This window comes from Chaetodon auriga, chromosome 7 (assembly GCF_051107435.1).
Source record: "Chaetodon auriga isolate fChaAug3 chromosome 7, fChaAug3.hap1, whole genome shotgun sequence".
NCBI classification, from domain to species: domain Eukaryota; kingdom Metazoa; phylum Chordata; class Actinopteri; order Chaetodontiformes; family Chaetodontidae; genus Chaetodon; species Chaetodon auriga.
The window spans coordinates 15,997,501-16,009,730 of NC_135080.1; the positions used below are offsets into that span (position 1 = coordinate 15,997,501).

General features: G+C 42.9%; 2 protein-coding genes across 2 annotated transcripts in view; one reads left to right on the top strand and one right to left on the bottom strand.

Annotated features, from left to right (window-relative positions):
* Positions 1–12,230, top strand: part of egfem1 (EGF-like and EMI domain containing 1) — a 52,992-nt gene that overhangs the window by 26,759 nt on the left and 14,003 nt on the right. The window contains exons 11-23 of the mRNA XM_076734226.1: positions 1–26; positions 382–504; positions 643–879; positions 1,001–1,129; positions 3,509–3,637; positions 4,350–4,478; positions 8,315–8,449; positions 8,941–9,075; positions 10,162–10,287; positions 10,542–10,673; positions 10,952–11,080; positions 11,218–11,349; positions 11,695–11,823. The exon at positions 1–26 is cut by the window's left edge and continues 97 nt beyond it. Of these exons, the coding sequence (XP_076590341.1) occupies positions 1–26; positions 382–504; positions 643–879; positions 1,001–1,129; positions 3,509–3,637; positions 4,350–4,478; positions 8,315–8,449; positions 8,941–9,075; positions 10,162–10,287; positions 10,542–10,673; positions 10,952–11,080; positions 11,218–11,349; positions 11,695–11,823 (1,691 nt within the window). The remainder of the gene's footprint in view (positions 27–381; positions 505–642; positions 880–1,000; positions 1,130–3,508; positions 3,638–4,349; positions 4,479–8,314; positions 8,450–8,940; positions 9,076–10,161; positions 10,288–10,541; positions 10,674–10,951; positions 11,081–11,217; positions 11,350–11,694; positions 11,824–12,230) is intronic.
* On the bottom strand, positions 4,882–7,446 carry LOC143322845 (EH domain-containing protein 2-like). Its single transcript, XM_076734241.1, has 6 exons — positions 7,226–7,446; positions 6,970–7,146; positions 6,635–6,732; positions 5,799–6,211; positions 5,533–5,697; positions 4,882–5,442 (listed from the first exon to the last, which is right to left on the bottom strand). Exons 1-6 carry the CDS (start codon positions 7,444–7,446, stop codon positions 4,882–4,884), a joined length of 1,635 nt encoding a protein of 544 aa, XP_076590356.1.

Sequence of the window (12,230 nt, forward strand, 5' to 3'; positions counted from 1 at the left end):
GAACCCAGATGGCTGTGGCTGCGATGGTAAGAGTGCTGCATTGTTAGCAGTTTACCTAGTCTGGTGCTTTTTAGTGTTTTCTATGTTCTGGCACAGTTGAGCACATTTACTAACCAATTGCTCAGCTGAAATTAAGCATTTTAAAGTCATTTCAGAGCAGAAAACAAGAAACAGAACATTTTGCTCGCTCAGAAGCAAACTTTTTTTTCAATCTAGAGCAACTTCCAGATGGGTGGATGGGTAGAAGAAGTTAAATCAAATAAATGCTTTGAAGTGACACAAAAATAATCGCCTGAGCTTGATCTGCACAACCTGTTTGCCATCCAAATTTTTGTTATTATTACAGTTTCATTGTGTGTTGTATGCGTATTCCTCTGTTAGACATTGACGAGTGCCTAACAGAGACCTCAGGCTGTGAACACTTCTGTGTCAACACCCTGGGAACATATGAGTGTTTCTGTCGACTGGGCTTCCGCTTGGATCATGACCAGCACTCCTGCATTTGTGAGTTGACATTTGTATAAAAATTACTCTTGGAACGATTAGTTGTTGGAGTATCAGCCGCTGTTTATGGACAACTTAAACATAAGTGTTACAGCCACTAAAATCATTTGACTCTAACGTTGTGCTGGCTGTGTTTAGCTCTGTATGGCAGAGAGCTGGAGGAAGAGGAGGAGGAGGAAGAAGAGGATGAGCAGTTGGACGTCCACAGATTACCAGACCTGCTGTTCCGCAAGGCTCCTCAGCTCCTGCAGTACACAGCAGCCCTGCACTCCCGTTATGACACTGATGATGATGCTAGTGATGGTGGTGACAGCGAAAAGGAATTAGAAATCCAGAGGGAGCGTCGAGGAGAGCTTAGACTGGACAGCAACATAGGTATAGTAAAAAAATGTGCTGAAAGAGTGATGACGCTAAGCTGTATGCCTGCTGAGAAATTCTTTTTTTTGCTTTCCCATTAAATGTTCAGATCTTCACATCATGAATTATGAATTTTCAGTGTGTCTCGATGGCTCGTTTGGGGATGACTGCAGTGTGAGCTGTGAGGACTGTTTGAATGGAGTGTGTGGCGCAAACAGAGACCGATGTGACTGTTCACCTGGGTGGACTGGGATCATCTGCAATGGGAGTAAGTACAGTGAATAGGACATTCAACACTTACATCTGTGCATTGTGTGTCACATCATTTTTTTGCAACACAAATTCTTGCCAAGTCCAGCAGTGGGTTAAACTCTATGCAAACTTGCCTTCACCACTCACTCTTCACAAAATGGTGGAATGTCGAGTTTTCCTTGAAGTATCCACAGACCTTTTGTCCAAGATGTGTTGCGACTATTTAAAGAAATAGTTTGACATACTGGGAAACGCATATTCCCTTTCTTGGTGAGCACAGCATGAAGACGGCTAACAGATTAAAACCAAAAAGCTAACGTGGCTCCGTCCGAAGGTAACAAAATGCCTACCACTACCTGTCTGAAACTGTCTGAAGTTATATCTCATTTATCTAATCTGCACAATAACCAAAAGCTGTTGTTCTTTCACTTTGGTTTCAGTATAAAACAAGGCTTTTTGCTTCCCCCTACAATATGTAAAGCTAAGCCAACTGGCTGTTGGCTGTAGGTTCATATTTAACATATGAGTGGTATTTATTGCTTCTCATCTAATTTTTAGTAAGAATGCGAATGAGTGTATTACTCAAACTGTCAAAGATTTCTTTTAAAGTTCGGAGAACTGAATTTTCCCTTTTGTAGAACATAAAAAATAAATGACTCTCAAGACATGTGCATGGACAGGAGACCAGAATAGATAATTTATGGGCAGATCATATACACGACGAGTGGATAATGTTAAAAGCGCAGACAACCTGGTTTTTCCCACAGGACGCATCCTCTTTTAGTCTATTTGAACTGCCCATAGCAATGTAGTCTAGTTTCGGAAAGAGATGAGATAGCTCCCAGCCTGCATCGATCCAGGGCCATGTATCAAAACCTGTCGGCTCCTCTGCGTGGGAGGCTGGGTTGTTTATGGGCTCCAGAACACAAGAGCACAGGGGGAATCAATCTGTCTGCTACTGGAGCGAGGCCAGGGCCCACAGCAAGAGCACAGCCTGAGGCCAAGGATGTCCACTACTGGGTTAGAAAGCAAAGCTCCATTGTTCCCATCCAGCTCCGTGATTAATGGCTGTCTTTGGTCTGAACCCAAGTCAGGCTGGTAATCATAAGAGGAGAGCCACGTGGGACAAGTTGGTTAGAAGCAATCTGTCACGTTTAGAAACATGCTCCCGAGGTGGCAGCGTTCAGATGCACACCCCTGAGGTGATGGATCTGGACATGGGCAGCATTTTCAGGTGGAAAAGATGAGCAATATTATTGCCTGAAGCAATGGTATGGGAATTGTAGGCAATTACACAATGGTGTATAAGGACCTTCCATCTCCCCTTACTTGATAGGTGTCACTATCTTACTTTATGAAGTTATAGAAAGAAATGTGTGCATTCATATGCTGAATGTACAAAATATAGTATCATCCTGGCATTACAATATGTTCTATAGCCCCTTTGGTACAGTCCACATATCAGTTAGATCTCAAAAATTGATTCAGAAAGACTTGTATAACTTTCTTAATTTTTATCACTCTATCTATGTAATGGATCATCATTAACATGGCATCATAATTTAGAAATTCACTTGGAGTTATCCAATCGGTGTACTTTACGTGCTGCTTATACTTTTTACATACACAAATCATGAATGTTTAATTCTGAACACAAAAAACAAATGGCCTAGAATTATATCCCAGAGTCAACTTTTCATATTAGTGGCAGGGCATTAAAGGGATTTTGTGTTATTTAAGCAGCTCTGTGTGCTTTGAATGTTGCCTCAACATGCCTTAAGAAACACCGCAGTGTCAATTCCATCGTTATGAAGCAGAAACAAAGCCTCACAACCCCACCCACTGTACAGTTCAGTTACTTTTACATTTACCAAGTGCACACATCACATCTGCTGCAAGTGATAGAACAGTTTATCTTTGTATGAAAAACTTCGATAACATTTTAGCATTACAAGACATTGTAATGCCATTATCTCCGCAGATTACTTCAAACTGTTTTCCACATGGAGTGACATGAAACTGCTGTGAAGAAAGCCTGACATGGAATTCAAGCAGACGTTCACTTGATGGATTGAAACACTTAAGCACATCTTAAACAGCCAGCTGGTTCATGTTGTAATTGCTAACAAGGCCAGAAGGATTAAGAATGTCAGGAGGGCACACACCATGAAGAAAGACAGGATGGAAGATGGAAGTGTTGACTGACTTTTAACACTTGAGCATAACCCTTTCTCTGGCTGCATTTACTTTCTCTTCTCTCATATATGAATCTGTGTTTCAGTGTCAATGCAATTCCCCTCAGTTTGATTCATTAAGTCCAGCTGCAACTATTAAGGTGTCAATGCTCTTTTCCCATTTTTCCCTCTTACTTTATTTTCCTCTTCTCCCTCTGTAGCTTGCCCACAGGGGACCTATGGGCAGGCCTGTAACAGCCTGTGCCGTTGTCAGAATGGAGGCTCGTGTGACCCTGTGACTGGGAAGTGTTTGTGCCCCCCTGGGGTACAGGGCCTGCTCTGCGAGGATGGTGTGTATACACACATTCCTATAGATGCACGCACATAGACACACAGGTGTGACTACAGCAACCCAGCTCTAAGTAGCTGTTTCCAAACATATTTGCTTGTGACCCCTTAATGCGCAGCAATATGTCCTTAGGTTGTACATCTCTTTTGTTTCATTTGAATACATTTCAGAGGTCTGCGAGGATAAAACCATATTATTTCACAAGAGAGGAGCTAAAAAGAGAGAAAAGTCTGAAGAAATAATAGTCTTTCAAAATTTGGTTTTAACTTCTCCAACAATCATCCTTACCCATTAGGTTCATTTTGCGACCCCTTATATGGGTCCTGATCCCCAGGTTGGGAACCACTCTGCTCTACATTCAGTGTGTGCTGAATGTGTCCTGACCAATGTAAATAAAGATGGATGATGTGTCTCCAGTTCCTTACACTGTACAAAAATGAAGCCAAAATATCCCGGATGCAGGCGTTGCCATCTTGCACTGGTGGAATATCTGACCTATACTGTAGTGAGCCACCAGGGGGCAATCGAGATGTTTTGGTTTCACTTATGAGGAGTTGCTATGTCATCCATCTACAGCCGATGGTCCTGAGGATGTTGCCACAGATGTTGCCGTACGATTGAATGAACTGGAGCCTTGTTTAAATGTTGGCCTTTGGAGCTTACTTTACAGAAACGGGCCTCCTATCCTGAAGTGGCATTATTCATGTTTACAGGTTGTCCAAGGGGTTATTTCGGGATGTACTGCAGAAGAAAGTGCAACTGTCCCAACAACGGACACTGCCATCGTCTGTATGGAGGCTGCCTATGCTCTCCAGGACTATATGGCCGCTTCTGCCACCTGCGTGAGTACAAACCTGTTCCTATTATCTTAATACTCATTGCATAATGGTGATGATGATGATGATGATACTGTGACATACAATGAAATGATACTGGCTGGTCATCTGAACACATTTAATACCATTGATATCAGATACATTGTGGTGATTTGACATATGAACAACTGAAATATACAACCTATAGGCAAATTTCAGGGGTGAAATATGACAAAAATATATGATGTGAAACACGTGCAGTGATCAAAACCATCTTTTCATTTCAATCCTTCCACTTGTTAACATACACTTTGTTAGTCTTTTAAACAGCAAACTGCTATTACCAGATTAGGTTATATTTGGGAAATTATGTACAACTTGTACAAGTAGTGTACACAGAGCCTCAGCTTCCCGATTTTCCTCAATTTGTCTACTCGTCATCGCTGGTTGTACTTAGCCGTTTTGATGGAGGCACCAGGTGAGGTGGCAGCTCTCGAGGGAGCCAGTGACCCTCCAGTTTTCCCTCAATAAGGTGGACTGCTAAAGCGAACTCCTCATTGTCCAGCATGCCGTCCCCATCTACATCAGACAGCCTCCAGATATGAGCAAGCACAGAGTTAGGCAGAAGGGTGGTCGTCATCCACTCTCTGACTTTGGTGCCGCTCAGTTTGCCCTCGTTTGGACTGAGGTTGTAGAAAATCTCATCGTATTTTGGCTTGAATTTCTCCACTGCCCATTCGTCGAAATCTACCTCACTGCTCTCGTCATCTCGGGGGAGTTCCTTGAAAGGGTCTCTCCTGTAATGCTCTGGCCTGAATGTTCCCAAAAAGGCACCATCCAACACACCAGGGAGGGATTTCTTCCTCACCTCTTGCTGTTGAAGTAAAGGCACCAGGTTTGCTATGTCACTGGCCAGGAGTTTATCCAAGGAAGCCATCAGACTTGGTTTCAGTGTCTTGAACTTTGAGAAATCTTGACCTAGAAGTTTCTCCTGAAAAAACATACATTCACATGTAAGGTTCACAGAACACATTTAGGTGACTAAATTCCATAAAAATTCCATAAAAAAGTCGTATTTGACCTGCATCTTGGTGCAGTCAGGGAAGTCGCCAGCTGGGACTCGGTGCTGTTGCTGGATCTTGGTGAAAATCACAGGAAGCTGGTAAATCAGATTGTGCTTCTTGCTTTCTTTGCAAAAAATTGTTGGCATCTCCTGCTTCAGATAGCTGATAATGTGGGCATGGGCCTAGGAGAGGAGAGAGCACAAATGAAACCTAAAAACTGCATCTGGGTTTGTAAATATTTACTTAAAATAGGGGTTGGAAATGAAAATATGAAACCTCTCACCCTTACTAAGCGTGCCCTCTTCACCAGGTCATTCAGCTTGCGTACTGCAGCATTGCGCGGCAGGTTCCTGATATCAGCCAAAAGATCCTCCTCCTCCAGCTCTATCAGCTGGTAGTGGTCACACATCTGCCTCGGCTCTGACCAGAAAGATCCAATGTAAACCCTCAAGATCTCCGGGGTTCGAAAGACTTTGCCCAGCGACCACATGAGGGCGCCGTACACTCTCATGAGCTGCTGCGAGTCCACCCTGTCAGCTTTGTTCAGAACCACACGCAACTTGTCCTCATGGCCGCACAGAGCCCCAAAGGCCCGAGTGAGCTCATCAGAGAACTCTAGTTTATGTGCATCAAACAGCAGGATGATTCGATCCACACGCTCTGCAAACCAGCGCAGCACTGCTGGGAAGTCATAGCCTAGGGATAAGGCACGAAAACACAGGGTTTTCATTACACTGTACGTAATGGGGCAAGCCTCGCTGCCTCAAGACGTGGAGGAACATACAAGATATCCCAGTGGCCCTCTTTGGTTACACCCATTGATTACTGCGTCCATAAAACAAAGCGAAGACTGCTCAGTTACTCGCTGCTCGTCTCCTCCCAACTCACTGTGATATGACTTTCATCTGCTGTGCTTCTGACTTCAAGTGTTTGAATTATGTTGGACTGAAGAATTCAGATTTTATTGCATCTGCTCAGTCTCTTCTCTCAGCAGGAATCTTCCTGATAGCAGCAATGCTTTCCAACTTTAACTGTCTAAAAGTGAAAAGCAAAAAACTGAAAGTAAAGACCCATTCGTTCCTCCTGACATTGAGAAGGAAATCAGATGTTCTTTCTCACCTCGACTCAGTTTTCTTCTCGCAGCTGTTAAGATGCCCGGCGTGTCGATGATGCTGATACTCTCAAGGACTTTATTCGACATCTGAACGCACTGAAACCTGCACAGAAAAAAACGCGTCAGCATAAAACATTCAAGTTAATCTGCTTACTGGTTCTCACTTAAATGAATGCATTTGCAATCGCTTCACACTGCAATGAAGGCAGAACATTAACAAGAAAGAAATAAACAAAAAGAAGGAACACCTCAGAAACAATCCATTATTTCCCTTTTCTTTCACTCTCCCTCCACCTCTGTCTTTCCTCCTATCTCCCTTCTGCCTGTCGATTCCCATCACCTGTTCAGAAAAGCATTTCCAAAAGGGTCGAGGTTGCGAAAGGGCTTTTTCGGATCCACTGTGAGGGCATTGCCAGGGATGATTCCTTCCACCTCTCCATGCATGAGGGCAGTGAAGCAGTCAGTGGTTGGCTCTGGCCCAACTCTGCTACCAGGAAAATCTTGTTCTATGAGATACCTGAAGCCAAGCAAGTCCAAACCATCATTACTCACTAGTGCAATACATTCAGCAGGGATGTGGAAGTTCTGATTCTTACCTGATAAAAGTTGTCTTTCCTGTTGAGTACTGACCCATCACCAGAACCATTGGTTTGTTGTCAAAGTCTGCATCCTCATAGCTTGGAGAATGAAAGTGATGGAAACAGTAGTATTTCTCTATCGGCAGCAGCCTCTTATAATAAAGATTCCTCAGCTCCTCTGTCACTATATTGACATCCCCGAGTGTTTTTGGGTTGCTCCTAAGTCTCCGAATGGACATGACGGCAGATTTCTGCTCTTAATTTCTCAGTATAGAAGCTCCTCACTCCTAAGACCAAACTGAATGATGGAAGAATGTGCACGAGGAATATTATCAGATTCTCACAGCTGTCTGCTCCATCCTGCAGCGGGACATTTAGAGGGTGGAGAGGGTGTAACCAGAGCCTGCAGCTGCACCTAACATAAAGCCAATGTCGAGTGGGACAGGGTGGAGTGGAGTTTTTGTTGCTGAGTAGGGACAATCTTGGCAAAATACATGCAGATTGATTGTTCTAAACACTGAGCGGGGACGTGGTGTTGCGTCAGTTTTAAAAGTCTTACTCACTCTACATCTATTTGTTCAATGCTTCTGCTAAAGTTTGCAAAGAGTTACTGACAGTGCAACAAACTTTGCAGGAAAATGCTTGCTCTAATTGTTAGCCTGGTCTCAAATGGGATTTATGATTATGCAGTCCGGAGGAAGGCCATATGAATGCACCATAATGTTGTATGTAGCTCTATAGATCAAGTAAAAAAAAAAAAAAAAGAGGCAGCGATCACATGACTTAAACTCTAAAGTTTGATGTTGTGATAACATGGTGGTGGGGTGTGTTCGTTTAGCTCATACTAAACGTAACCTGATAGTCGAGAAGGCTTCATTCCAACATTTTTTCCTCAATTAGCCACGACCACCTTGACTTAAACCAACAAAAACTGCTATGCTTGACCTAAAGACAAACTTTTGCTGTTTGCTATTCATCAGTAATTCATATGTATGTATATATTTTTTGGTACAATATCACACAAACACGTTGAAATCCTTCAGAGTTTTGTGTCGACCTCACTCGTTCTCTTTGTCTGTTTTAAAACTGATCTCATCCGGCCCTCAGCTTGTCCCAGGTGGACGCACGGTGCAGGCTGTTCCAAGGAATGTGACTGTGTTCAAGAACATTCCACCGGCTGTGACCCCAAAACAGGGAGCTGTTTCTGTAAGGCCGCATACCACGGCCCACAGTGTGAGAAAGGTAAGCACTTCCCAAAACACTAACTCTTTTATTCAGCGACAGCTTTCCGCATGCGAGATCCTAAGAATGAGATGGTTACGATTTGTGCTTAGTTGCTTTTTATCCACACACGTCAACTGCCAAACTTGCACTTCTCAGCCACAAGTTGATATATTATTGCACTGACAATTTCATGGCTCCAAACATCAGGAAGATCTGAGTTTATTTGGTGCAATAATAGCACTAAAGTTGCAGTAATGCCAGTAGCTGAGGGGGAATACACTTGCAGCCATGCTGTTTCCAGGCAATGCACATTTTGATATAATGCTCTATAATGGAAAAGCAGTTCAAAAAGTTGCTGTGATTGCTCTCAGAGACCAGCCTGCAGCGCTCACAAAAGTGGATCACTGATTAAGATCTTAGTAATCTATGCTGCAGAGTTCCACAGAATGTTTGGGAATTTTGAGATTGTTTATTAATTTTCCATCTTTGTTGTGTATGTCCCAATGCAGAATGTGAGCTTGGCTTCTTTGGTGCAGGCTGTGAGCAGCCATGTGACTGTCCAGGTGGAGGATCATGTGACCCCAGGACTGGAGAGTGCAGCCAGCGATGTCCTGCAGGCCTTCATGGAGATAAATGTCAGCTGGGTGAGACAAAAAAACTGCCTGCATACATTGTGCATCATGCTAAAGTACTTCTTTAAAGGAACCTGAGTGTCAGAAGCTCAGTCAAGTTTATTTTAAGTGTCATTTTTTTTAGAGTTACTTTCAAACATCCAGCACACAGCCATGAAATTGATTTTTATCTTTATCATATTGCAAACACAGATCTGTGGATGTATGACGTCCCCATTGAGCTAGACTCCACAGCACCCTCGTGTGGCCATAACCTTTGTAGTAAATGCTCATTTAGGACCGAACTGTGTGGATTTGAAGTGTGTGGGCTTGCATGCAGACTCATGTGTCTGCATGTGCCGTTATTGTTTGCTAATGTCATGCTTGAGCGAATGTGCGCCCATTCCGATAAACTCTGTCAACACAAATGATTATAGATGAGTTTCTGAATTTCTCTATACCTTTGTTGCAACCCTTTTCAATTCACCTATAAATCTTTCTTTATTCTGCACTATTCTATTCATTCTCTCCTGCCTTTGATGGATTGAGTGTATTTAGCAGGTAAAATTAATAAGGCTCTCACTTGAATTCACCTGGTCAGCACAGGTGTTCTTGTTAGCACAAACCGTGCAGCTGAAAACACGAGTGTCCCTCCACAGCAGGGTGTCCTCTGGCTGTTTGCTCTGCTGGTTGATGGAAAGTTCACCCCTCTGCGTTGTGATCTAAAGTGATGCTGACTGTTGTTTGGGAGCCTCTGGTAAAAACATGACTTTTTGTCTCTGAGGAGTGGACTAAGATAACAGAGCAGAGTTACAGTATGTCAGCACTAATGCACAGTCCAGGCCTTGGCTTGCTGGGTTTGTCAAAGCCAAATAAAAAAACTTATCCACATTCTCTGGATTGGACTCAATGTGAGTTGCAGGCCAGGTCATGACAGGGTTGATTTACTTCAGTTACTACTGCAGAAGCTATTGGCAGAGGCTGAATAAATAAACAGAAAATTATTATTCTTTCCCGACCCATTTTTTGCAGTGTTGCACAATCCTGTATTGTGTTTGTGTGCGTGTGACTGTTGTGTTGTCTCTTTTTTGATGTTTGAATCTATTTGTATGTTGCTAGCCTGCCAATCATTGCGCTATGGCGAGAGCTGTCGTCTGACCTGCGACTGTGGAGGAGCTCCTTGTGATCCCATAACGGGACAGTGCATCTGTCCTGCTGGAAAGACTGGACAGTCCTGTCAAGAAGGTACATTTATTGCATTATGTTCCATTATCTTTGGGAGTGTTATCTTCAGCTCACTGAACCACCAGGATGTTTGGTGCCTTTCTAACACAAACCAATCAGAAACTTGCTCTTTGCTTTGAAGCTTGCTTGCCATTTAACACATTTCCCACCCACCAAATGATTCAAGTTTAAGTGGCTTTAGGGCTTTACAGAGAAATATCTCACATAAGTGGCTTACTGCTTGCTTAATCTGAAAGATACTTGATGCTCCCCAGAGTGCCCTGATGGATTCTGGGGGTTGAAGTGCCAGTCATCGTGTCCTAACTGTGAGAACAGCGGCTCCTGTAATAAGCAGAGCGGCGAGTGTGACTGCAAACCAGGCTTCATGGGAACAGAGTGCCAAAATGGTGAGTTTTAATCTAACTGAGATTCAAGGAAGAACACAATTCATTATGTCATTTTGTTAGGCAAAAACTGAACAGTTGACTGATTGATTGAGCTAAGAATTTTCAATTACTGTGATCCGATTTGTTTGATACATATTTTGATTATTTTAATGTTTTAAACAATCTGTTTGCTTAAGTTTTATTTAAATGAAAGATGTTTTTCAGTTCCTACTAACCAGGTGTCAGTCAAAAATGTGGATTACTAAAGCACGAACTGATGACTGTCGTGTTGTGTGCAGAGTGTCCCTCAGGTTTCCATGGACCAGGCTGTTTAACGCGCTGTTCATGCCACGCTGACGCTACTTGTGACCCACAGACTGGTCTCTGCAGCTGCCCTCCTGGCAAAAGAAGCCACGACTGTGCAACATGTAAGAACTGTAATCATCCTTACAAAGATCTGAATGTGTTTCAGGTTTTTTCTGAAGTTTTAAGAAATTACATTGTTCAAAACTCATATCAAAACCTTGTGCTTAACTCTCACTGCATCGTTTGCTGCTCTTCACAGCGTGTGAATCTGGTTACTGGGGCCAAGGGTGCCTCAGTAAATGCCAGTGCAAAGAGAGCTCTGTGGGCTGTGACCCAGTGACCGGTCGGTGTGTGTGTGAGGCCGGCTTCACTGGAGACCGCTGTGAGAAGAGTAAGTTAACTTTTTTTAAAAGATAAAATTTAGTGAATGCTGCCACCTAGGGGTGATTGTCACTTATAACATCTTTTGAGCTCATTTACAGTTCAAAAAGCAATTTCCTGGATGTTTTATTTCAACAGAACACGTTTCATTTCAGTGATTTTCATGGGATATATTGATTACTCTGTTTATATAAAGTTCCTACATCTCTGGGATTTACCTCCAGGAACTACATTATATTTCATACAAAACCTGACACTGAAATGTTCAGCCAGCAACATTTTTTAAGTTTTAAATTTAAGGCTGTTGTTTTGCTACATCTCTCGTGATCTGCTTGCTTCATATGTTCACTGTTAGAGTGTGTGAATGGCACTTACGGCCAAGGATGCGCCCAGCAGTGCCAGTGTCAGAACGGCGCCGTCTGCGACCATGTGAGCGGAGCCTGCACATGTTCACCTGGATATGCCGGCACTCACTGTGAGAAAAGTAAGATTTTGTTTTGTTTCTGATTGACTGATCATTCTACTTTTCCTGACGGTATCTTTTGTGTACACCTTTCACAAGGATGTGTCTTCTTGCTTCCCTTCCTCAAGTATAAAATCATAGGAATATATAGTTTCTTAAAATTAAGAACGCAGGTGATTCAAGATTGTTTCTCTCTTGTGCAGAACCCTCAGTCCATCTCTCCTTCTGTCCCATGCACCACTCAAACAAAACACTCCAGCCTCTCAGTTGGCTCATGATGTAGAAAATAGAATATTTTGGCATTTGTGGCTGTTGTTGGACAAAGATGCACTACTACTGCTACTATTAGTATTTTTTTTTTTTTCAGACCAAATGATTAATCTATTAATCTACAACCCAATTCCAAAAAAGTTGGGATGCTGTGTAGA

Coding starts and splice junctions, on each gene's coding strand:
- LOC143322845 (XM_076734241.1), bottom strand. CDS start 7,446: ATGTCCATTCGGAGACTTAGGAGCAACCCAAAAACACTCGGGGATGTC. Junction 7,147..7,225: donor GGAAAGACAACTTTTATCAG/GTAAGAATCAGA, acceptor GCTTGGCTTCAG/GTATCTCATAGAACAAGATT. Junction 6,212..6,634: donor GAGAAGAAAACTGAGTCGAG/GTGAGAAAGAAC, acceptor CCTTATCCCTAG/GCTATGACTTCCCAGCAGTG.